The sequence below is a fragment of the Pempheris klunzingeri genome, chromosome 2 (genome assembly GCF_042242105.1).
Source record: "Pempheris klunzingeri isolate RE-2024b chromosome 2, fPemKlu1.hap1, whole genome shotgun sequence".
NCBI lineage: Eukaryota > Metazoa > Chordata > Actinopteri > Acropomatiformes > Pempheridae > Pempheris > Pempheris klunzingeri.
Genome location: NC_092013.1, coordinates 7,072,167 through 7,095,775, shown reverse-complemented (window position 1 = coordinate 7,095,775; position 23,609 = coordinate 7,072,167). Strand labels below are relative to the sequence as shown.

Below are 23,609 nucleotides of genomic sequence, written 5' to 3'. Positions count from 1 at the left end.
TGTCTGATTTCTATTTTAAATATGTGGCATTTATGCATTTATGAATGTAGTATTTTCCATATAAAATGAAGAGGCTCAAGATGCACAGTTTTTTTTTCCAATCAATATTTTTCTCATAAAAATATAGTGTTTCTTTCCTCTAAATGAATTATTGACCCAGTCAGTATTTTAACAGAAAAAAAAAAAAATTCTTATCTGACCGAAATAATCTCGTTCACGGAAAAACACACATACGTCACAAACGCCCTCATCTCGCGAGATTTGCGCAGCTTGTTTGGTGAGAGTGTCAGCTGACCACGCAGGGGAAATTTGTTAACGGAACTATCGACTTCAGCCATGTCCCGTGCCAGCGATCAATTTATTGATCGGTCACAGCGTGTAAAGCATGTGCTGAAGTCACATTACTTCTAAAACATTTTTACAGCAGTTGTCCCCTTGAACCGGAGTCTACTGAATCGGTGAGATGTTATTTATTTATTTTTTTACCAGTTGAATCTGTCGTTACGTCGGTCGGCGTCATTGCACTTGCACCAGTATCACGTTTGTTTTGATGCTAAAACGGAGCGAGTCGGCTCATAAGCAGCGGTAGTTAATGTTAATCAGCGAGCCGTATTTATCGCCAGCACTGTTGGCGTGTTTGACTGAAGCTTTGAGGATTTAGTTTTAATTTAACGTCACCAACAACTCATCTTCCGACCGCAGCTAGCAAGCTTTAAGTAGCAGCTTTAGCTAGCGCCTGAAGCCCTCTGGACGCAAACTGAAGGTGTTATGATAAACCATGTGAAGAAATCCAATTAAAGTCTACGTTATGACCACCTTAGCTGCCCGTTATCATCTTCAACCACCTCCAGCAAGAGCTGCTTTGCGTTGAGACTGGCTTCTTTGTCCATTTACCTCGGTTACTCTAACCAAGTTAGTTATGTTGACAGTTTTCCAACTGTTGAGTTGTCTTAAACGAGTCGGTGCTGACTGGTTTGGGTTAGTTTGACCGTGTGAGACTTTAAATTAACATCACACACGTCTAATCTAGTAGCCAGTCCGGTTGCATGACGTTCATTTTAAAGTAAGTGAAGTGTATTTAGTGTAGCACTTTTCACAGAACAGTGGAGAGTCACAAAGTGCTTTACAGCAGTAAAAGAAAATAAAGCGAGAACTATAATAAAATCATAAATAAGATCATAAAAACAATAAAAAAAAAATGAGCCATAAGAATGAACAGATCTAAAAACACCATATCCCATGAGCGTTAGACAGCAGCAGTTTGAAGAAATGTGTTTTCAGCTGCTTTTAAAGTGGAGAAAGCTGTTCCAGGGACCAGCTTGGTACAACAGTCAACACTTAAAGTATTAAACCTGTGCAGATAGTTTAGCTTCTCAAGTGTTGTATTTTGCTCATACGAGGTGGCTGTAGCTATAATGTGCCCTCCACCAGGGTAAAGCACCTTTGTATGTAACCAAAGGACCTTCCCTTCACAGCCTGAACCTCCCCCAGAAAGACGTCGGCCTCAGCTGATGTGAGTTATCGGTCACAGTTTATGTCTGCCATAATCAGATTAATTTTTTTCCTCAGGGTCCGACACCATGCTAGCCACAGTGACTGCTGTGGTTAGGTTTGCTCAAAACAATGGCAGTATTTCACCTACACCGCTGGAGAACACATCAGCATTCCCAACCTGGCTACCTGATACTGAAGCCAACATCACCAAGCCTCACAGATGTCTACAAGTTCTGTACGAGGACATAGGAGAGTCCAGGTATTTGGGCAGCACACTGTAGAGAGTAAAAAAAAAAAAATACACTTTTCAGAAAGTTCTGCATGAACACAGTCACATTCATCTCTCTGTTTTAGGGTGCGTTTTTGGGACATTTTACTGCTAGTGCCTAATGTGGCCTTCTTTGTATTCCTGATGTGGAAGGTGCCCTCAGCCAGGGCAAAGATTCGACTCACCTCCAGCCCCATCTTCGTCACCTTCTACTTACTGGTAGGACACAAACGATATACAGTATTCAAAGAATGCTCGATTGTTGTGATACAAGTGTTAAAGCCCAAAATTTAAGATTAATCTTGTGTTCATTTTAACTAGTCTCAAAACTTTTGAACTTGAATGTCTTTATTTGAAGAGGCTTAACGTGCAAAGAACATTAAACTTGAAACAAGGAGAGCTGTAATGTACCAGGTTTTAGCAAACTACTATTTTCCACCCATAGTTCCTAGGCAGGTAAGTATAATAAGTAAATTACAAATATTAGAATAAAAAAAATCCCCAAAAAGACTTAAGGAATGCACCTACTTTTTACTTTCACTTTCGTCTAACAACTAAGACAAACGGCCTCGTTTGTCACTTTTAAGTGCCATGCCGTACATTGTTGCTAGGAAGGACATGTTTTTGTTGTATTTATATGGTCCAACATGTCCTGTCCTTCTCAGGTGTTTGTTGTAGCGGCGGTCGGAATCACCCGGGCCGTAGTGTCCATGACTGTCAGTGCGTCCAGTGCTGCCACCATCATAGACAAAGTAAGGGAGCTCATGAAGCATGAATCACATTTTTGGGGACCCACAGAATAGGTGATGGGCTCATTCTGTAATTCAAATATAACAAACAGGAGGTAGCCCCATGTTCTCTGTCATGCTAATGTCTTAACAGACTCTAAGACCAGACTTTAGACAAGCCCATATGTGAGTAAAACTGATATTTATATGTTCAAAAAACCCCACATTATATAAAAGTGGGACATATAGTAAATGTTTAAGGCTGAAGATTTTTTCTCTTCAACATTTTTCTCCAAATTAGCGAATACACATTTACATACACAATTAACAAAAACCTGGGTAAAAATCACTTAAATTATTATTATTATTTAATTAATCAATTAAAACACCACTTGTGTCACAAACATTTTGTAGCTACTCGGCATTTTATTTTATTTTTTTAATGCTCAGAGGGACCTTGTGTATTTAGAAAGAAAATTCACTGAAAACCTATTCTGATCTTCACTCATCACAAGATGTACATGACTTCTGTAAACTACCGTGTCCTTTATGGAGTAGAACCAGCCTTTGTTGTGTGGTGGAGCATGCACCCTGGGGGGAATAGCTTTAAATCGATGTGCTCCTTTCGAAACGGTCCTGGGTATTTGGGTGTCTTGGAGTTTAACGGAATGAAATAGCTGCTTTATGTTGTTTAGATGGTTTATTTACAGATAGTACATGACATATCGCGGTTCTTCAGCTCGAGCACTTTGCCCATGCTGCAGTTCCACATCACAGGTGTCCCTTTTTATTAAATACCCAGAGGGGTCGAGTCGAGCTTCAGTGTTATTTTGCTGGGCTTTCGTGTCTAAAAGGAAAAGCATGGCTGACATTCCTCACATACCAGACTGATCCCTATGGAGTTCAGGGATGCACTTACTTTTCCCATAGCACTCTGTCATGGCTGCACTGCTGAAGAAAAATTATTATATAACGTTTTTGAGCGTTTCGTGACCTGTGAAGTCCCCGCCGATCTGCCACAGTGGATACTCATGATGTTTGTCGTCTCTTCAGGTGCTGTGGGAAATCACCCGTTTCTTCTTGCTGGCTATTGAGCTCAGTGTTATCATCTTGGGACTGGCTTTTGGTTAGTTTGCCCCACTGGTTTCAGTTCTCTTTTACTGTATGTACATGTGAACCATTGTGGTGTTTTTGTTTCTTTTCACACTCTGTTTGCAGTTAACTTTCCCAGCCCTGTATCTAATTATGATTGGACCCGAGTGTCTGTAGAGTTTTTGTTCCTATTAAGCCGCTTTCTGTATTCATTCATCAGGCCACCTGGAGAGTAAGTCCAGCATAAAGCGTGTGCTGGCTATCACTGCTGTGCTGGCTCTGGCCTATTCCATCACACAGGTAATGAAGTTATATCCTGTTAAAAACTTCACACAGCAGGAACTTTTGCTATGTCGTCATTTTGCATACAGTTATAACAAATGAGACATTTTTTAGGGCACACTAGAGATCCTTTATCCAGACAGTCACCTGTCTGCGGAGGACTTCAACATCTACGGTCACGGTGGGCGACACTTCTGGTTGGCCAGCTCCTGCTTCTTCTTCCTGGTCAGTAACTACGCAGCAGCGGCAGCATGGGGAATAAAATACAGCTCATGCTTGACAGAGACCCGATTTCTGATGTTTCATTGATGGTGTAATCCTGTTTTCTAGGTGTACTCTTTGATTGTGATCTTGCCCAAAACTCCAGTGAGGGAGAGGATATCTCTTCCATGTAAGTTGATCAGAAATTAGATCTGAGAGGTTACACATTACCACCATATAATCATTTAATCATTATGAGTGGAAAATTATATGCACGAGGATGTGCTGCAAGCTCAGTAATGTGTTATTTACCACCGCATCGTGTCACATAATTGAAAGAATTTGTCCTCTTTCATACATTAATCTTTCTGTTTTGCCTCCTTTGTCCAGCTAAGAGGAGTTTCTATGTGTACGCTGCTATCCTGTCTTTACTGAACCTCGTCCAGGGCCTCGGCAGTGCTCTGCTATGTGCTGGAGTCATAGAGGGACTCTGGTCAGTATGATCCTTTTGAGTATGCTATAGAATAAATAGACCTGTATGGGTATTTTGGGAAGAAAAAGATACTTTGAATTGATTTTTGGCGTCAGAGAGACTATGGCTGTAAAGCATCGGGTTTATGGGGTACAAGCTTTTTAGAAAAATGTCCTGGATATTGAGCTGGGTGGCTGTTTTTCAAACTTTCTTGTAGTTGAATTTGTTGGCTGAGGTGCAGCTAGGGGGATGACTCACTGTTTTGGTGGGGCCTGTGAAGCTCAGTGGAGTTTAGGTAAGAGGATGAGAACATAACAGATGTTTTCATCTTGGATTGAACTGTCCCTTTGGCAGAAACCTGTTGATTGTGCTCTCTGTATCTACTGAAGCTTACTTCCTACTGAACAGTGTGACCACGGGTCCTTAAAAGGTCTTAGAATATCTTACATTCACGTATGTTATTGTTGTGTTTATTGAATGTTTAAATCCACTCCAAGCGCTAAACATAAAATCTTTGACTAAATCAGTTTAGAACTGACTTCAGATACTTCTGTTATAACCAGCTACCAGCTTTTTTTTTTTTTAGATTTTTGCGATTGGTGTTGGCAAACTTTATCCCCAGGTGACCACCGTAACGTCTGTCTGGATGGCACGGAGGCATACGCCGTAACTGGGGCAAAATAGTGCCGATCATCAGTTAAAAACACACTGGATTAATTGTGACATCATACTGTGTGTAGGCAAAGGACAGCATTTACCTGAAACTCAAGGTTTCATTTTTAAACATGTAGAAACTATAAAACAGAACCATTATAATAACACAGAGCTTTATTTAAATGACTTAGAGCAGAGAAATTGACATTCTTCCTTTTTAAAATTGCCTCATTTCAGACTCTGGCTGTAAGGCAGTTGTAGTGATTAATATCACTGAGGACATTTTTTTTCACACTTAGACATATTTGGACAAATGTTCCTTGCCACCAGCTTTTGCCATTTTGCTGTATTCATCATTTTGAACCGGCAACATACACTGCTCACAAAAAGTTAGGGATATTCGGCTTTCAGGTGAAATTTCAGGATGAACCTAAAATGCATTCGAACCTTTCCAGGTGAACTTAATGTGACCTTCTCTAAACTTTTGAATGATGTCACAGAGTGTCATCAGGAGGTTGTAACAGTGATACAGAGACTGGAAGAGTCACAGAAAGGAGAGGAGTGGACGTCCTTTGGCCACATCCCAATTTATTGAGACACTGAAAATGTTTTGTTGTGGTATACCCACCACTGTTGTTAGATTTTCTTTCAATAAATTGTTTAAGATGAATAAAATTACCATTGCATGCTTCTACTTAAATGCCCTACTTCCATAATATAATATCCCTGCAGCATTCACCTTTTTACATTTTCCATATATTTCACCTGAAAGTCAAATATCCCTAACTTTTTGTGAGTAGTGTATGTGTAACCCAGAAGAGTCCGCCTATATTTTCACGTTTGATGTTTATATTTTTCACAAAATTGGCCTTAAATTAAATTTAAAAAGTGGTCTTAAAAAGCCTTACATTTAATCCTGCTGAATCCTCATGTCCTGTAATGTGTAATGTGACTGTCTGCAAACTGAAATCTGTCTTTTTGGTGTCTTTTCTGAACCAGCTGTGTGGATGTCACCACCTTCCTGTACTTCTCCACCTTTGCTCCGCTCATTTATGTCACATTCCTCAAGGGCTTCTTTGGGTTTGTACAAGCAAGTCATAGAAAATACACGCAATACTTTATAGTTTTACTTCACGCAGTTGACGCCGTCTCTTCCTTTATTTCACTACTTTTCCACAGCTCGGAGCCCAAGATCTTGTTCTCCTACAAGTCACAGGTGGATGAGCCAGATGAAAGTGACGTCCACCTTCCCCCAACTGTCGCTACAACCCTTGGCCGTAAGGAGCTCACCGACCAGGGTCTGTACTACTCCTCCACCCAGATCGATGGCTCTGGTCCCGGCAGCTCTCGCATGGTTGGAGCATACCTGGATGATGTCGCGTCGGGACCGTACGGCTCCAGCAGCATAAACAGCGTTGAAGCTGACCGCTGGAGACCTATTAATGCGTGAACCAGTGAGGAGGAGAACTGATGAAGAGAGATGGTTCAACGGCTGGACTTAAAATGCTGTGTGTGTTTAGTGTGTTAGGCAGGAAGGAGCTCAGAAGAGTTGGCCAAAAGAAAATGCAGAACAAAGGTAAAGTTGGACGCCAAGACAAGGTAATCTTGGTCTTGCTTTGACGCTAGAATAAGTTAGCAAGTGGACACTTAAGGAGAGACCTTTGTTAGCCAACTATCTGGAGGAACTGTGAATCTCACAACTGCTTTTTGTAACACCGCTGCTGTAGCTCCCCACTACGAGTGCTGTCCCTCTTTGTGGCTCAGACAGACTCCATATTGGTTCTGTTCCACTGGCGCTTAATTGCGGGAGCTTACTGACTCGTCTCGGCACATTTTCCGTCATTCCAGCATCATGCATCAACTGCTCAATCCTCAGTGATGACATTTTAACCCCGGTTTAGGTACCCAAGTCTTTAAAATCTAACATTGTTTTGATGACAGCTCAACATCTGTACATTGCCACTAAAAGCTTTGAGCAACAGTATCTCGACTGACGCTGTTATCTGCTGCTTTGTATTAGAATTGTGGCTCAACTGGCTAATCTCTTATTTTTTTTTCTGGCTGAATCACTGTGCCTCTCTACATAGGGACTAGCGCTAATTCGTTCTGGATAGATGTACTTACTTTGTCTTCTGAAATGGGTGCTGTCCTCCCTGTGAACAAGTGACAGGTATTAGCGTGGTGTGTGTCACTGCAGCACGACAAGGAAATCAGTAAATCCTAAATACAGGCATTGCAATCGTGTCAAAGATAACCGATCATCTGTATGGCTCTCTGCTAGGATTGTGTCTCAGCTATAAGCTTGCAACCTGCCATTTCTCCCTTCTTTTCTTAACTCAGCGCTTCTGTTTTAAGTTCTTACATTAGATGAATCATTCCTGCAACTTAAAGCACAGTTGTTAATGTCATAGTCATTAAGGATGTGTTATTGCGTGATTTCAACATGAAAATGTGCACAAACCCTTTTTGTGTATTCCATATTGGACTTGCCCTCATTTCAGATCGGCATATCCATTTCAGCTTTGCTACAAAAGGGTTGCTGTTATGAATTAGTTTTATTTTTCTTTCCCCACGTGTGGAGTTTCCAGAAATGCTCTTTCAAATGTTGAAATTAGTCCATAAACAATGTTGACCAATTTTATGGCATAAAATGATGATATTTATGCAGTTTCATTATATTGCTATTACCTCTAAAGTCACCTTGAGCGAGAGAGGCTCAGGTAACTGTGTCACAGATGAGTAATGTTAAAGTGTTGTCATGGAGGAAAACTGCCGCACTGTTGCAGAGCAGATTTTCCAGTCTGGTCACTTTTAGGGTTTGACTTGTTTGCTTCTTGTTTCAACTCATGAAATCAGTTCTTGTCATAACTCTTGGTATTACCACAATACCACACTTCAGGCTTTTTAAACCACCTCTTATTGCATTTGCCCCTGCCTATCAAATAAACAAGATGTGTGTGCGTGCGTGTGTGTGTGTGTGTGTGAGTGAGGTTTCCCCTGAAAATCCTATATGTTTGGCACAAATGGATTACTGTGTTTAAGCTGGCAGTATTCATAGATAATGGTGGACCTGTATGCAGAAAATACAATTTTAAAGCAGCAACGCAGTATCAAGAAGTCGTCTATTTCCAAGAAAGTACATTAATTGCCCGCCTCTGGAAATATTTTGTATTCAAATGTGAGTGCTGGTGATAACTGCTGTATTACTTGGAGTTAAAACAGTGATTGGGAAATAAGATAAGCTGCTTCGTGACCTGAGCTCAAGTCCGCTCTCTTGATACACAAGATGTTTGATGTTGAAATCATTTTTGCAAATGATCTGTAAATTGCCTTTTTATTTAAGTGCATTGATTGTATATTATTCAGCCCATATTAATGCAGTGTATTGAGAATTCCATGACCTACAGAATAAACCATGGACTACTTATTTTGCTTGTTTTGGGGATGGGACAGGACACCACATCCAGGCTGGTTTGGGTGCATTTTTAGTACATTTATATCAGGATAGGACGCCACCCTGTGGCTACTTGTGGTAACTACACCCAGGGAAAAGGGCATCTGCTACAAATTTCATGCACATTTCCTTTAATGTCGAAGGCACGACTGTCTGTCCTGTATCCAGCACTTCCTTAGCTTCTGGAGCTCCACTAATTAAGACTCCACAGACAGACTACAGTTTAACTACACTTCCCATCGACCCTCGATTTTTCCGATTACACGACCACAAGCCATTGGGTCTGAATTATTTCATCCAACGAATGAGCTGAGAGGACACTGCGGCGCCACCATGACCTTTTATTAAAGTGTTTTAGCCACCGGTGGCTGTGGCGGCGACTCTCATCCATGTCCCCCCGTCCCAACACCGGACAGGCCGCGTATTATTGTTGTTTTTAATCAGGTGGCAGCGGACAGCCGGTCGAAATGGGAGGCAATGGCAGCACGACGAGGAGGGTGTCATTCGGACTGGACGAAGACGAGAAGGTCACAGTAATTGAAGGAGTGACGGTAGATACAACAAATGTCCATTTATTGTTAAAATGTGATTGGTATCCTCAGGCTTAACGACTAAAGCTAATAAACGTTAGCTTGTGGGTTTTTAATATGGTACCGAACCGGTCAGTGGCGCTCAGAGTCCGGTGTCCTCAAATGACCCTCTCTCCCCCTCCGGTAACTCTCCGGTAACCTTTCCCTCTCGTTTTCTTTCCACAACTGGATAATTTACGACGTTTATCTAGTAGTAAAAAGCCAAGAATAAAGCGGACATCTAACGTGAACGTTGAATTTCCATGTCCACAGCGTTAACGTAAATGTTAGCTAGGTGCGTTATATCAACAGTATTCAATGGGGTTAGCTAACTTTAACGTTAGCTACGTCACTGTAACGTAAGTCAACATTATATTTATTGATTGTCACATAAACGCATAATTTGCAAGTGTGTCCCACTTGTGATCCTGCAGATTACACAGTAGGAAAGTAAATTATTAATGTGTGTGTGTGTGTGTGTGTGCACGCATATAGTTACAGTAACTCCTAAATACAGGCATTGATCAAAGATCATAAATCATCTGTATGAGTCTCTGCTAGGATTGAGTCTAAGCCATAAACGTGCAACCTGCCATTTCTCCCTTCTTTTTTTTGTTTTTCTTTATTCAGTTCCTAAGTCATCAGATCCTACTACCTAAAGCTCAATTCTTACCTCCATAGTCATTAATAGTGTGTTATTACTGGTGTGATTTCAACCCCAGATGTGCACAACCCCCCTTTTTGTGTATTCCAAAGACATTTCAGATCAGCATCTTCCTCTAAAGCCGGATGACCACCGCTTCACCTGGCTAAATCTTTGCCGAGGTGCTGGAAGCATAAAAATATAAAACTGATGAAACAAGGTTTCCACTCACTTCCCCACTGTGTTCATTTCACAGCTCTCTGTTCTGTGTTGGCTTCTTAAGATCTCTTGTTTATACAGTCATGGTGTGATCTGTGCTTTGTAATGGCTCATGCCTGATCCCTCTCAGAGCCCCGTTTACTATTTTTGAAATTGTATGGTGCCACTAAAAGATGCTTCCTGTTTTCTCCTGTGCTGACTATGTTCTACCTCCTGTAATTTATTGTAAATATGGCTCCAACTTTTATGCTACTGTACCACATTTAGTACTCAAAAACTACAATTCCCAAGAGGTGGGGCCTTTTTAGACAAGCTCTCATTTCAGATCAGCATATACATTTCGGCTTTGCTTGCTACAAAACAGTTGCTGTCATAAATTTGATTTTTATTTTGCTTATTAGCTACACACAGCTGTACAGAAGCACATCTGGCACTGGTAGGCATGTAAGCACTTAAGTGTACTAGGTGATGTTCTCTTTAACCTTCTGTATGTGTGTCTTTATGTGCACACTAGTTAATTCTCACATTCCCGTCCAGCTCTCAGAGCATGTGCTCCGGCGGATGAGGGAAGCTCAGGAGTCCGACAGCACCAAGCCCACACCGCCTCCACCAGACGGCCACAAACCACCTCCAAGTAAGTCCCCAGTCAGAGGCCTCTCCTTTCTCACAGAGATCCCATTGGAAGGAACGCTGCGTCAGTAAACATGTCCTCGTAACGGATGAGAACAGCTTTAGGACAAAAGGTCAAATGTGCTGCTGTGTGACTTTTTCAGATTGTTCATTCTAGAAAGGACAGAATATAGCAAACACAATCTGTGTCATTCATGGGTCACCTTTATTACAACACTTACATTGTTGTTTCCCAAATACATGCTGTGTGATAATATACAGTATAGGTTTGTTAATATATGTTATGTGTTTAATGTTGCATTTAGCTGTTACTTGATAATTGGCAATTATTTATAATTTATAATTAGCATAAGAGACAGTGGTTTAAAAGCAGTTTAGAATAAATAATTTGGTAATACAGATGTCATGCCCACAGGGAACATGACTAGCAAAACGTTTCATATATGGGTAACCATTTGTTGTTCTTGCTGCTCTGCAAACGGATCCATATTGAACTTACTCATAGTATTGATATGTATGATGGTCTTCTGATTTGATTTTCAGGTCCAAAACCAACAGGACCCTCCTCTTCCGAAATACGGGATGAAATACGCAAAAAGTAGGTGCTTATAATGTCAAGGTCACTGCCTTTTTTTCGTGTTCATCAGCCATATCTTGTGAAGGACCTGCTATAACTTTACATGTGGTTTTATTATCATATGGCAAAGTATTGGTTAACTTGGAATGCAGTTTCAGGATGGCTACCATCCGTGTTGACACTATACACAGTCTCTGTTGGACACACGCAGCTAATAGCCAGTGGAGATGACAGATGTATAAAATAGCAGACACTTGATGCTAATGTGCAATGTTTATGGAGAACATACACATGCTGGGTGACCTGTCAACACTGCCTGAGCTGATTTACTGTCTGTTTAACAGGCGTGTTGCTATTCTGCTAGTATGCTCATAAACCATCTAGAGCCACTATAGATTTACATGTTGGCAAGTCCAACAAGCCCTACACACTTAATATACAGTGTATTATTACAACTGATCAGTGTTACTAGTGCCAAACCTCTTTAAAGTTAGAAGACTACAGACAGTTTGAATTCTTAGGCACACTGCATTAGTTGAAGTATTTCAGTATTTTATTTAAGTATTTACTCAAGTATTTCAGGTAAAACCAATACAATATTTCTCTAATAAAAACCATTTTAGTGAAGCTGAAAATTGTCAAATTCTGTTGAGACTTTGTGGCTGTGATGTCTGTGGTTAATGCTCAGGTCAGATTTCATGGTGTTGTTGGATTGGATTGCTTGTTTATGTCCTGGTGTATTTTTAGTCTGACTTTACAGGGCTCTGTGCCAGCTTCTTTCCCAAACTGTACATGTGTTCCTAAATGAATGAGAGTGATTTACAGTGAACAATGTTCAAGTAACACACCGTTTATGAGCAGTTTATTACACATAGGATCGGGCGTTATGGTTTATAGATAAAACCTCAGAGGGAAATGTTGAAGGTTTTAATCCGCTACATTTTTCTGACGGCTTTACTTACCTTACAGTTCACAGTTCTTTGTTCTTGACTGCAGAACTTTTAGTGTTAGTGGAGTAAGATGGGTATCATTACTTTTGCATAAATAATGGACATGAATACTTCCTCCACATTTGGTTAGCAAACCCACAGCCTGACTGTGTGTGTGTGTGTGTGTGTGTGTGTGTGTGTAGTGAGTCTGTCTGTTGTGTGAGAGTGCTTTTCTGTGCATACACAGAAAAGTTCATGCTATCAGGGGTAGTTACGCTAATTAGATAATCTTAGGTTGCAGAATGATAGTTGATAGTTATTAAGTTAGTTAGCAGCTGCGAATCAGGCTGAAGTTAATTATATCACCCTAAAACTCGCCCACTGTGCTCGTACATTTTTTACATTACATCTATTTTTAGAGGCTAATGAGTGAAATACTCACACTGTAGAGACCTGCTTTATAGTACACCAAATTGATTTTATTTTGATGTAATAATTTAAGTACGTTCCACACTTCAATTTATGAATTTCTATTTATGAATTCATTTTCAGCCAAAGGTTTTATTGTCTTAGGCTTCGTCCCCAAAATATTGATGGTGGTGTTGATAAACAGAGACCAGTATCTCTGTCTAAACAGTAACTTTAACAGGATATCTCTGGATAAATGGATTAAAAGTTAAAACAGTTCTTATCCCCCCCTGCTTTAGCTATGAGCATCAACAGGCCCTGGTGCAGGAGCAGTTGGCCAGACTGGCTGAGAAGGAGAGAGAGACAGCAGCAGCCACAGGCCTGGGTGAGCTGCTCCCTGCCCTCATCATCGAGAGAGGAAAGACCCATGAAGAGCAAGAAAAGGCCAAGATGCTGGTGAGTGATGCTTTGTGGGTCGACACCAGGAGTCAGGGCTGTGGGCTAGCGCTAGTGGGCTTAACGAGGTATGTCAGTGTGATGTTATAATTTATACTTTGTCAAAACAGCAGACCGTTAGTGTTACACAGAGGCTGTGGCCATGGAAACATGTACCTTAAACAAGGACTTAAGCATTTATTCATTCTACCATGTTTTGGAATTTGACTTAAATATTCGTGCTGGGGGCCCAGTTCGCACTTGTTTTGACAGTAAAACTTCACATACACTTTTTTAGATAGATTTGGGTTATCTCACACAGAGATATTTGAAAAAAAAAAAAACTATTTAGTAGATTGACAGCAGCTTGTCTGACACATCATCTCTCTCCTTTCTTATGAAATTTTGTCAGTAACTTGGTGGCTTCGGGCTGGTTAACATCTAAAAATATCTAAAATATTTTAAAGTTATATCACACACATTTTGAACACATTTTTAAATATATATGTATAGAAATATCACATTTGATCTGTTAGGGCTAAGAGGCAAAGTTCTAAAATCAAAATATGACTTGATTATACATTTTACCAAATACATTTTTGTATTACTTAGCAGGAGCAGTACATTTCTTTTCCTTTAGAAACCGTTTGTATAGGTCAGCCTTGCCCTCGACTGTTTAGACTTTGAAAAGCACCTCTGGACTGAGCTACAGAGGAATTGTTGAATTATTAGTACATCTACAAGCCTGGTTTCTCTATTGCAGAGAGCAAACCAAACACATTTTAAGTGAAAGTGGTTAGGATATTCTAAATATGATACTCTGGTGGCTGTTAATTGTTAACACTGAAGTTGAGATGACTCACGTTCTGTTTCTCAACGATTGGAATATTTTCTATCACTAATATGACAAAGTGTTTCCTTAGTCTGTTTTCTCTTTGATCACACTCTAAGCTTGAAATGATATACCTTATAGTATAGTAAGAGCTCAGCTGTAGAATAGAATCTATTTCAGCAGATTATATTAACAACAAAAGTATTATTAAATAGAAACTCAGTGTTCTTCCTCTTAGTATTCTTTTCTCCTATACGTTTATATATAACAGTTACATTTATTGCTGTCTACATGCGACTACTTAAAATGTGCTTAACAGACACTCCTGTCAAATCCAGAATTCAGATTCTTATTGAGTCAACCAACAGAGCAATGTGGGAGTGAAAGAGAGGTGCCTGCCAGAGAGATTCACATTGTGTGTGTGTGTGTGTGTGTTAACCCTGGAGGGACTGTGTCTGAGGTTACTTACACGTATATTGATGTGCAGTAATCTATTGCCGATCATTAATTAGTCATTCCGTCCCTCACTGGTGTTTTTTCACTTGCTTCGCCTTGTTAAAATTAAACACTGGATTTCCTACAGCTCTCTCTCTCTCTCTTTCTTCTTTCTCTTTCCTCTCCTCTCCAATTGATTTGTCCTACAGTGTCTTTTCGGCGTGCCAGCCAGCTGTAATGAATACTGAATGAAGCCGCTGGCTTAGCTTCCACTGATACGGGCTCCAAACATTTAATGATCCCGCATTGCAATGTGAAACTGAACACTCTTACCGTACAGCGTTGTTTTCTACTTTTTCTGACAAGTCAATACGGCCCGTCAGTGTGTGTGCAGATGTGTGTTTGTGTGTGTAGAAGTGGGAGACACCTCAAAGGTTTATTCTGTCTGTGGTTGTACGGAGCAGAAAATAAGTATTGACCCAACTCTGTCATTGGTGATGGGTGTGTTTGACAGGTTTTAGCTCCTTTTTGTCAACACAGGGATTAAAGGTTTCTCATATGTGAGTGTGTGTCTGTGTGTGAAAGGAAGCTTTGAGTCTAGCTGGTGACAGGTGCAAAGCAGAATTTTATCTGTACGTTTAAAGGAAAACTTCACTATTTTAAACCTGGGTGGTATTTTTACACATTTTAGTTTTGAAAATGACTGGTACAAAAAGTTTAGGACTGGGTGATTTCAGTCGCCCCAAAGGATTATATTACAGCCATTGTAGCCCATTTGCAGCATGGTCATGGCTGAGGCCAAAACCTTTCACACCTACCAGTCTTGGAAAAACAAGGGCCCAGGTTTAAAAATACGTAAAAAGAAAAAAAGAAACCTGCTGCTTGCAGGTGTTGATAGAAAATAAGTAGGGAGGAGTAAGTAGTAGGAGCCTAGAGAGCATATCACTTTGGCCATATTCATATCTGGCATTAACAAATGTCTTGGATGATCCCAACACAAGTGGACAGCTGTATGTACTGTCTGTTTACACCTGGTGCGACTTCTTGTGATCAGATCTCACTTCCCCACTCTATATGCAAATGATCACGTATGTCATTTGTACAAGCATTTTTAAAAGACCGTGAATATGTTTGAAATATTTAAACATGAAAAAAACCTGTTTATTAGCAATATCTCCTCTATTCAAACAACGGCTCCCCTTTAAAAGTCAGTCAGTCTGTGCATAGTGCAACAATATCACACCACCATGTTCTGTTTAACACGATCCAAGTCAGATCTTTAACGTTAACTACTCCGAGGGCGTACAGAATTAAGTTTTGATGAGCAGGCATATGGTGAACGGAGATGCAGGCTGTCAGATCCATGGAACAGAGACATTGTGCTGATTAACGGGGCTCAGCGGGCGGACATGGTGCTCCACCAGAGACATCTGTAAATGCACAGCAGGGCGTACATTCTAGAGATTATATTATTATTATTACATAACATCTTTTAGTTGTGATAGTGAGGACACTTCTACACACTTCTAAAAGAATGCAGCAATTTGCGGCCCAGACCTCCTTTAAATGTGGTCGGAGTTATGGGATCCCAATTCCTCAGAGGTGCACTGACACCTGTGCTCAGAGCTGTCCACTTGTGATTGGATTGCAAGTTTATTTCACTTCCCTGTTGTCTCTCCCTTCCCACCTTTTTCTTTATCACCTGTCTTTTTCTCACCTCTAACTCTCACTTTTTGCTGCTTACCTGTCTAACACATTCATTGCTCCCAGCTTTGTTTCTCCAGTGTCTAAAATGTGACACATACTTAACGCCCAAAAGACCTGAAACCTAATTCTCATAAGATTAAAAAGAAAGATATGCTTAGTTCATACATTTTTTGATGCATTGCTTTAGATTTGGAGGATATTGAAAGTACCTGGGAATCGAATTCAAGAGCTCCCTCACTATAAAATCTCTCCGCTTAGCAGGTGGGCTTCCCTCTCTTCTTTGCATTTTCCATCAACCTTGCATCCCTCTGCGACAATACAGCTGGGGGCTTAAAGAAAAAGTCTCTCCACCCCCCTCTCTATTCCCATTCTACCTTAAATCGCTCCATTTTGAGTGGTGTGGGAGCTGCCTTATTTCCCAGAGGAGCAGACAGACAGACACACACACACACACACAGACATACATTCACACTGTGCATGTGCATTGTGACACTATCACAATGCAAAGGCTCATTTTTAGAAAGCAACCCCCCCCAGCCTATCTCCCCACGTGCACTCCCGGCTCCCCACCAGGTAGGCTGAGTGTTAGTGTTGGGGTGAGGGGAAAGCGAGGGAGGTGGGGAGGCAACACCTGTCAGTGAACTGAGCTGCTCCCCACACTGCCTCAGGCTGCCTGTCACAAACACTCACATTAGCCATTTACTCCTGTCTCCGTGCCAACCACCACCGCTGGGACTATTTGTGTGTGTGTGTGTGTGTGTGTGTATGCGTCTGTATGTATCTGTGCATTAAATAGACTATATGTCAATCAGAGGAGTGTGTGTGTGTGTGTGTGTGTGTGCGTGTGAAGGTTCATCCACAGTTCTTTCCTTTAGTGTATATCGAATCTATATTCTTCGAGTGTCTTGCATATTGTATTTTGGCATTTTACTGTTTTATTTGATAAGACGGTAAGACAGGTAGGAAAGGCAGTGGAGAGAGAGAGGATGACCTGCAGCAAAGAGCCCAGGCTGGATTTGAACCACTGTGCAGTCAGTCTTCGTGGTACACGCCCTATCAGGTGAAATACCGGGGCACCCCACATTTTTTTGTATTGTATTGTATGAATGCCTACCTGTAGCTCATTGAAGTCGACCACTGAGTGTAAGAAGTGTAAGTAAGTAGTAGAGTTATTGCTGGGAAAGTCTTAAAGCAGCAAAAAGCTGATGTTTTTATATTCCACAGTGATTGGCCTAGTGTGAACTGGCATCTCAAGTCTTTTCTTTACATTCCTCTCATTCCTGTTTGCCACAGTGTCCGCATTCATTACTAACTTGCACCAATCGGCTCTATTGTCAATGATGTGCTCCACAGTATTTTATTTTCTACTTCTGGTTTAAGATTTTTTTTTTTGCCCACTGTTATTTCCTCTCCACATATTTTACTCCTCTGGCAAAATTGCTCTTAAAAAAGTGTAGAAAACTTGACTTTACTGACGTACTCTCCTACCTTGTTGTAAGACTACATTTAGGCCTTAGCACTGACATTTACATGAATAAAATATTCCAGTTTGTGCCCTTACTCTGAGAAAAAAAAACACTACTACTAAACTGTTTACATGGCTAATGAAAAAGAATATTCCTCTTATTTTCCTGTCTACAAGCTGATGTGTGACGTCAAAATATAGAGAAGTGGAATGACTGGAGTCGCTTCTGCTATTTTGCATCTTTGCATCAAGATTTCTTTCAAAGTTTCCCACTGGTGGCAGACTGTGTGCAAAGACAGCCTCCCCCTTTGACTCGTTTTACCACCTTCTTGAAAAGGTCGACTTTGCGTTATTTGCACATATACAAAAAGTCTTTCAAAATGTTTTCAAAATTTGGTGTGTTACTCCCACCAACCAGAAATGTGGTCTTTTCTTTTGGATATACTTTTCTACCCAAGCCATGCAAACTCTTGGTTGGTTGGTTTGTTTGCAGTGCACAGATCTGACCACAAAGCTGTGTATCGCCAAAGTGCAGAAAACTCCCCAACTGAGATGCCTATTCTGAATGTGCTGTACACATCTCCAAAGAACGCTCCTAAAACCAGAATAATATCAGCACATCCCACATGCTTCAATATATATATATATCCATAATAATGTCCAATCAGAATATACTTTTCACATGACCCTTATCAAATTCACAATAGATTCATACTCAGAACAATAGTGGAGTGTCAGCATGCATGTGCAACATAGTAAGTTACACCTTGAGTGAAGACAAGGAAGAGAGGACAGGTTACATCAACACCTCCCACCCTCTCCTTTCTTCCATTAGCACCTCCTGTGTTTGTATTCTCCCCCCAACTATTCTCTCCACCTCAGAGATGTCATTCGTGCCAAAAATAAATGCTATTAGTATGCACAGGCATTCAGTGTTGAGCAACTCACACACACACACACACACAAACACATCCACACACACATCCACACATACACTGATAATAACAGCCATCTGCTTTAAGCTATTGAATTTCAGAAGCTTCCTTGGTGGGTGATGAAGAATAGACTTTACTACCTGTCAGGGGTTGTGGGTAAATGTTTGTAACCTGTCAGCTGACTTGCTTTTAGTCCTGTGTATTAAAAGCTAGTTTTTAATCTTCTGTCTCCAGTGCAAAACCAGTGATGGACGGCAACATTACAAGATACAGCTGTAATTCAGACCAGTTTAGTAGAACCTCTTATGTGGGGGGGGGGGGAGTAAATATTACGAATACTAAACACGTCAGATTAAAAAAAACAGTAATGCAGGACAAATTACCAAAGTGACAGTTGACCATTTGCATATTTGTGCAGATGCAAGCAGGCAGTCACACCGCTGACACACTGAGGGTCCAGTGCTGTCTGTGGCTCATTGTTACTTTCACTTTTGGATTTTGAATGTCTCTGAATCGGTTCAAGCCACTGTAATTCCCCTCACCTCTGTTCTATTCTACCGCATCCAGAAATTTATTAACCATGGAAACACTCCATGCGTCATACCGCCGTGCTCCTTGTTCCTCTGATTCTCCAGTCTGTTCAAACCCAGGAGGAACATTTCCTTGACTCCCATGAACGTATCATTAGTTACATGTTTTTAACAGTGGGATTAAGTTGACACAGCCGTTCAGTCTGCCATGTTTTCCCACGATCAAACTCTACAAATGAGGCAAAAAGCAAAATCAGTTCTGCTAAGATTTGATTGGAATGAAGCCATGTAACTGCAGGCGGTGGCAGAGTTTTGTAAAGGGAGATTAACATGCTTTATTCATCTGTAAACAATGATATCTTGATGTGAGAATTTTGTCGGTTATACAGTTTGAGCTGAAATGTGTGATAAGAGGTGATGCGCCCATTTGGTCAATCCTGATGTCCATGTTTTCTCACACCTCCTCTCTCCTTCAAAAACCCAGCCAGATTGTAGCGTAGGCAGCTAAACAGCAAATCAGGTAGTCTGTCATATCATGTATATTGCTGAATGTCACTGTCAAGGCTGTGCTCATTTAGTAGGAATATGAGGTAGTGTTGTATCATTTCATTTGTAGAGGTGTTTTGATTCCCTTGCTGTGCAGTCAGAACCACCCTGCTAACATTTAACCAGCCAATATTATGTGTCTGCATATTTTAAGTTGGTGTCTCTAGTGCTTGGATGAAAGAGGTTTGTGACGGTGTGATGAGGAATCAAAATGTACCCCCGTAACTAGTCACTAGATGGCATTGTTGAAGCATGTTTCATTTGCTTTGGGATTAAAATGATGGATGCATGCTCTGCACAGCAACATGTGCTCCCGGGCAATATGTTCCCCCAGCATTTATTCCTCCTTCACTGTCTCTCATCTTTTTATCTTCCTCTTTTCAGCCCCTCTGTCCCTGTCCTTAGTGTGTGAGTGTGTGAATGTGTGTGTGTGTGTGTGTGTGTGTGCACACGTGCATGTGCACGTGTCATAGTGTGTGTGTGTGAAGGATGACTCAGAGCGAAGCATTTGACAGTGTCCAAAAGAAAGATGATGAAAACCAGGGTGAAAAGCCCAACATTCATTAAAGTCAGACCTGAGATGACAAACACTCAGACCACAGTGGATGCTGCCACACATGTTAACAGTGTTGCCCTGTCGTTATGTAGAAGAAGCAGGAAATGACACTTGACAAGGGTGGGAATGTGTTTTGTACTGAATATGCAGCCTTACAGTTACAAGATGTTCCCGCTAACCAGCAGGCCCCCCTGCTGTCTAAGCCTTAAAGTCATTTGTCTATGATCGCAGAATACAATTCTCTGTATATAGATCTGCTTTTACTTCTACTGATTTCTTTAGATATTATATTTTTTAGTGTTTGCTTTATCTTTATCACATATAGTGTTGGTATTTCTACATATTATCTAATCTGTGGCATGTTTAAAGACTTCATCAGACATGATTTTAAATCAAATGCAACGTTACTGCCCACCATCTTATCCCCCCCACTGAAACTAGCCTGTGGTTACATCAATCTGTCAATTCATATCACTTCAGCCGCTTTGAGTGTTTGCCTTCTAACAGCAGATGGACATGCCGGTTCAGCTGTATTCAGCCAATCCCAAAATAATCTCTGGATGGGTTTTTATCTTTCCTTTGCATAAGATGACGATGTATATCTAAAATAAGAACCATGACAGTGTTGTTTCTCAGCAAATGATACCACATCGCTGATGAATAGATTAAAAAGTAATACAAATCAAACAGTAGCATCACAATTAATATTTTTTTCCTATTAACGGAGTACAGATGCATACACACACACTCAGGATATCTGTTTAAAAAATCTGCATGATTAAGGATTTTAAGTCAGTCTGGCATTTTAAATGTGCACACACATTGAGCATGTTTGTTTCTGCTTTGTCCATCAGCATCCTCTTTTCCCCTTGACCCACCTATGAGGCAGCACCGAGAAGTCATTTTCACCCGTGTACACTCAGAGGCTAGAGCAGCAAGCACATGGAGGCATTAGGCCGGGGAGCTCAGAGAACGAGAAACAGCGACAGGCAATAGGAGCTGAAAGGCGGAGAGAAGAGACTTGGAGCGTGGTATAGTAATGGATTCAGATGTCTGACTGAGACAGCCAGCCGGCTAGGTAGCCAGCACTGCTTGTTAGCCAAAGACAGCGTGGAAGAGCAGAGGAGAATCTAGAGGAGAGGGAGAGAGGAAAAAGATGGATCAATGGAAAAGAAAAAGTTGTGATCTTGCAGTGGAGGCAGAGAAGTGGAGACTGAGTGGGTGAACATTAGCCTTCACCATAGCCATGGCTTTTGAGTGTGCAAGTGTGACATACTGTGAGGGCGCAAATATACGCTCAGACTCAGATATAAATTCTGAATTTCTGACTCAAAGAAACTGACAATGGAAAATACCAAAATGCAATTCAGACACACACATTCACACACGGCTAAACCACTTGTTATCAGCCAGTGTAATCACAGACTTGACATCTTTTCTGCATGTTAAAGCAGCTAAGCCCTTTGTGCACGCTCGCACTGACTCGCACACGTAGGCACACGTATAGTGCTCCCCCATCATCTCGAGCGACGGTAATTGCTGACGAACAGAGCGCTCACCGGCTGAGGAGATTTTGATCGGCGCAGAGCAGTAGAAGGAGGGAGGAGGGCAGCACAAATCCTGATGGTTCAAAGGTCAAATGTGTAGGAGTGGATAACCTCAGAGTGCAGTCATAATGTAATGAGACAGCTGGACAAGCTTATTAAGATGAAAAGTAATTTTTCCCAGATGCGTTTTCTCATGTAGGAAGAGAATAACTCATGTTGGAACAATCAAAGTATGAGTCAAGGTTTTTGAGTTTATGATTAATCTTAATTAAGATTAAGATTTCTTGTCCTCTACACACGTCTGTTTAAGTTGCATTTATCGTAGTAAAAAACAAAAGCAGTGGACAGTCCAGTAAGACAGTAAGTGCAGCATGATTTCAAAGTAAACATTTAACCTGTAAAATATATATTTGTTTTTAATGTGGACACAGTAAATCTTCTCTATCTTCCATATATATGCCAGCAAAAAGTAGTAATTTAGTGAAGCTGTGTCTTCATGCATGATCACTGGATTCTTTTTTGTTTTTGTTGGAAAATACAGTGGGAAAATGCTTATAGTGATCATGGTTGCAGTGATCATAGATGGATGAGAAGCATTCTTGTGCTAATGCTGTTTAAATGATTCACTTATAGTAATCAAGTAGTCCACATAGGTCTTTCCATACATGACGACCTATGGAAAAAAAACTACAATTTATTATTAACCGCTTCTCTCAAAGAAAAATGTTGTCTCCTCAAAGTTTATAAAATAACAGAACACTGGCCTTCGCAGATCAATAGCTGTGTTATTTATTGTGGGCAAAAATTAAAGCATTTTAGCTGCAAGTGCCATGTTCTGTTTGTTTTGATCCTGCTATAACTGTGCACCCGATAGGCTACACTGTTCAAGATTTGGAGCTGTGCGTGCTGCTATTGTTCACCATATCTTCCTCAAAGCATACAACAAACTGCCAAGAATGAGCCGACGAAAAGCAGTAGTGAAACTTGGTTTTCTTACTTTTATGTTGTCTAATGTAACTCAGTCAGTGAGAAACAGTTGCAGCCGCAGGTGAAGGAGAGAAAAAGTGAATGTGGAAAATCACCTGCAGTTAAAGCCGCCCTCTCCGTCATGTAATGCCCCCTGGAGCAGCCCCCTGGTGAGTCAATAAAGTTCACTTAGTAGCAAAGCCGTCCCTTTCATTACTTTATATTCATGAAATAAATGTACATTTGTCGTCAGTAAGATGTTTATTTGCATGAGAAATAAAGAAAAGGAAAAGAATTGGTTATAATGATCATCTGCTCATAGTGATCAATTTGATCCTGACTATATATATAGACTATATAGACTATAAGCAGTTTCTACTGAGGTGACATTTTTCTTTCAATTTGCAGACTTAAATAATTTAAAGCAGAGACCTATCATGTCATAAAAGGAAGCCCAATGCCAAGTGCAGCAGAGTGAAACTGCACAGATGGTTCAGATGAGAAAACCTGACATGTTCCTGTTGGAGGGTTAAAATATCAGAGCCCAGTCTGACCAAACTGTTCCCGTCTGTAGTCGATAAGATTATTCCAGGACACAGAAACTGCTTTGAAATTTATTTGTGGAGAAGTTGGCTCTTTGGACCTAAAGGTTCAATTTTTTTTGTGATATGTCAACATTTTAGGCTAAGAGTGAATAAAGTGGACCGAGTGAGCAAATATAGAAAATACCTGAAAATACCTTAACTCGTTTTTTCTTATCGGGTCGTATTTCCTGCATCCGTCGTTCCTCCTCTTCACCTTACATCTCTCTTTCTCCATCCTCACTGTCTCTCTCTAGACTCTGTGATGGCAAAGCAGGCTGATGATGAAGTGTTAATTCATTTAACCTCCTCCAGCTATGTGATGAGAACGCACATTTAATGAGCAAACAGCTAGACTAACCAATTCATGCCTCTTGGATTTCCACTGTACCGTGTGCATGCTTCTGTGTGAAGCCATGTGTGTTTTTGTGGGTGCATGCAGGTGTGTGCATCA

The 23,609-nt window shown here is 40.8% G+C and overlaps 2 protein-coding genes across 2 annotated transcripts in view; both read left to right on the top strand.

The window, feature by feature from the left end:
- The first annotated feature begins 310 nt into the window (after positions 1 to 310).
- Positions 311 to 8,616, top strand: tpra1 (transmembrane protein, adipocyte asscociated 1). Its single transcript, XM_070847791.1, has 11 exons — positions 311 to 458; positions 1,570 to 1,753; positions 1,849 to 1,981; positions 2,428 to 2,514; positions 3,544 to 3,616; positions 3,803 to 3,882; positions 3,979 to 4,089; positions 4,195 to 4,255; positions 4,456 to 4,558; positions 6,191 to 6,271; positions 6,371 to 8,616. The coding sequence occupies exons 2-11, from the start codon at positions 1,581 to 1,583 to the stop codon at positions 6,639 to 6,641; spliced, it is 1,173 nt and encodes a 390-aa protein (XP_070703892.1). The 5' UTR covers positions 311 to 458; positions 1,570 to 1,580; the 3' UTR covers positions 6,642 to 8,616.
- A 334-nt stretch (positions 8,617 to 8,950) lies between these two features.
- The window catches only part of LOC139213376 (MICOS complex subunit mic25a-like), a 59,700-nt gene continuing 45,041 nt past the window's right edge, over positions 8,951 to 23,609 (top strand). The window contains exons 1-4 of the mRNA XM_070844056.1: positions 8,951 to 9,196; positions 10,614 to 10,710; positions 11,250 to 11,304; positions 12,920 to 13,076. Coding sequence (XP_070700157.1) covers positions 9,113 to 9,196; positions 10,614 to 10,710; positions 11,250 to 11,304; positions 12,920 to 13,076 — 393 coding nt within the window. The 5' untranslated portion in view covers positions 8,951 to 9,112. The remainder of the gene's footprint in view (positions 9,197 to 10,613; positions 10,711 to 11,249; positions 11,305 to 12,919; positions 13,077 to 23,609) is intronic.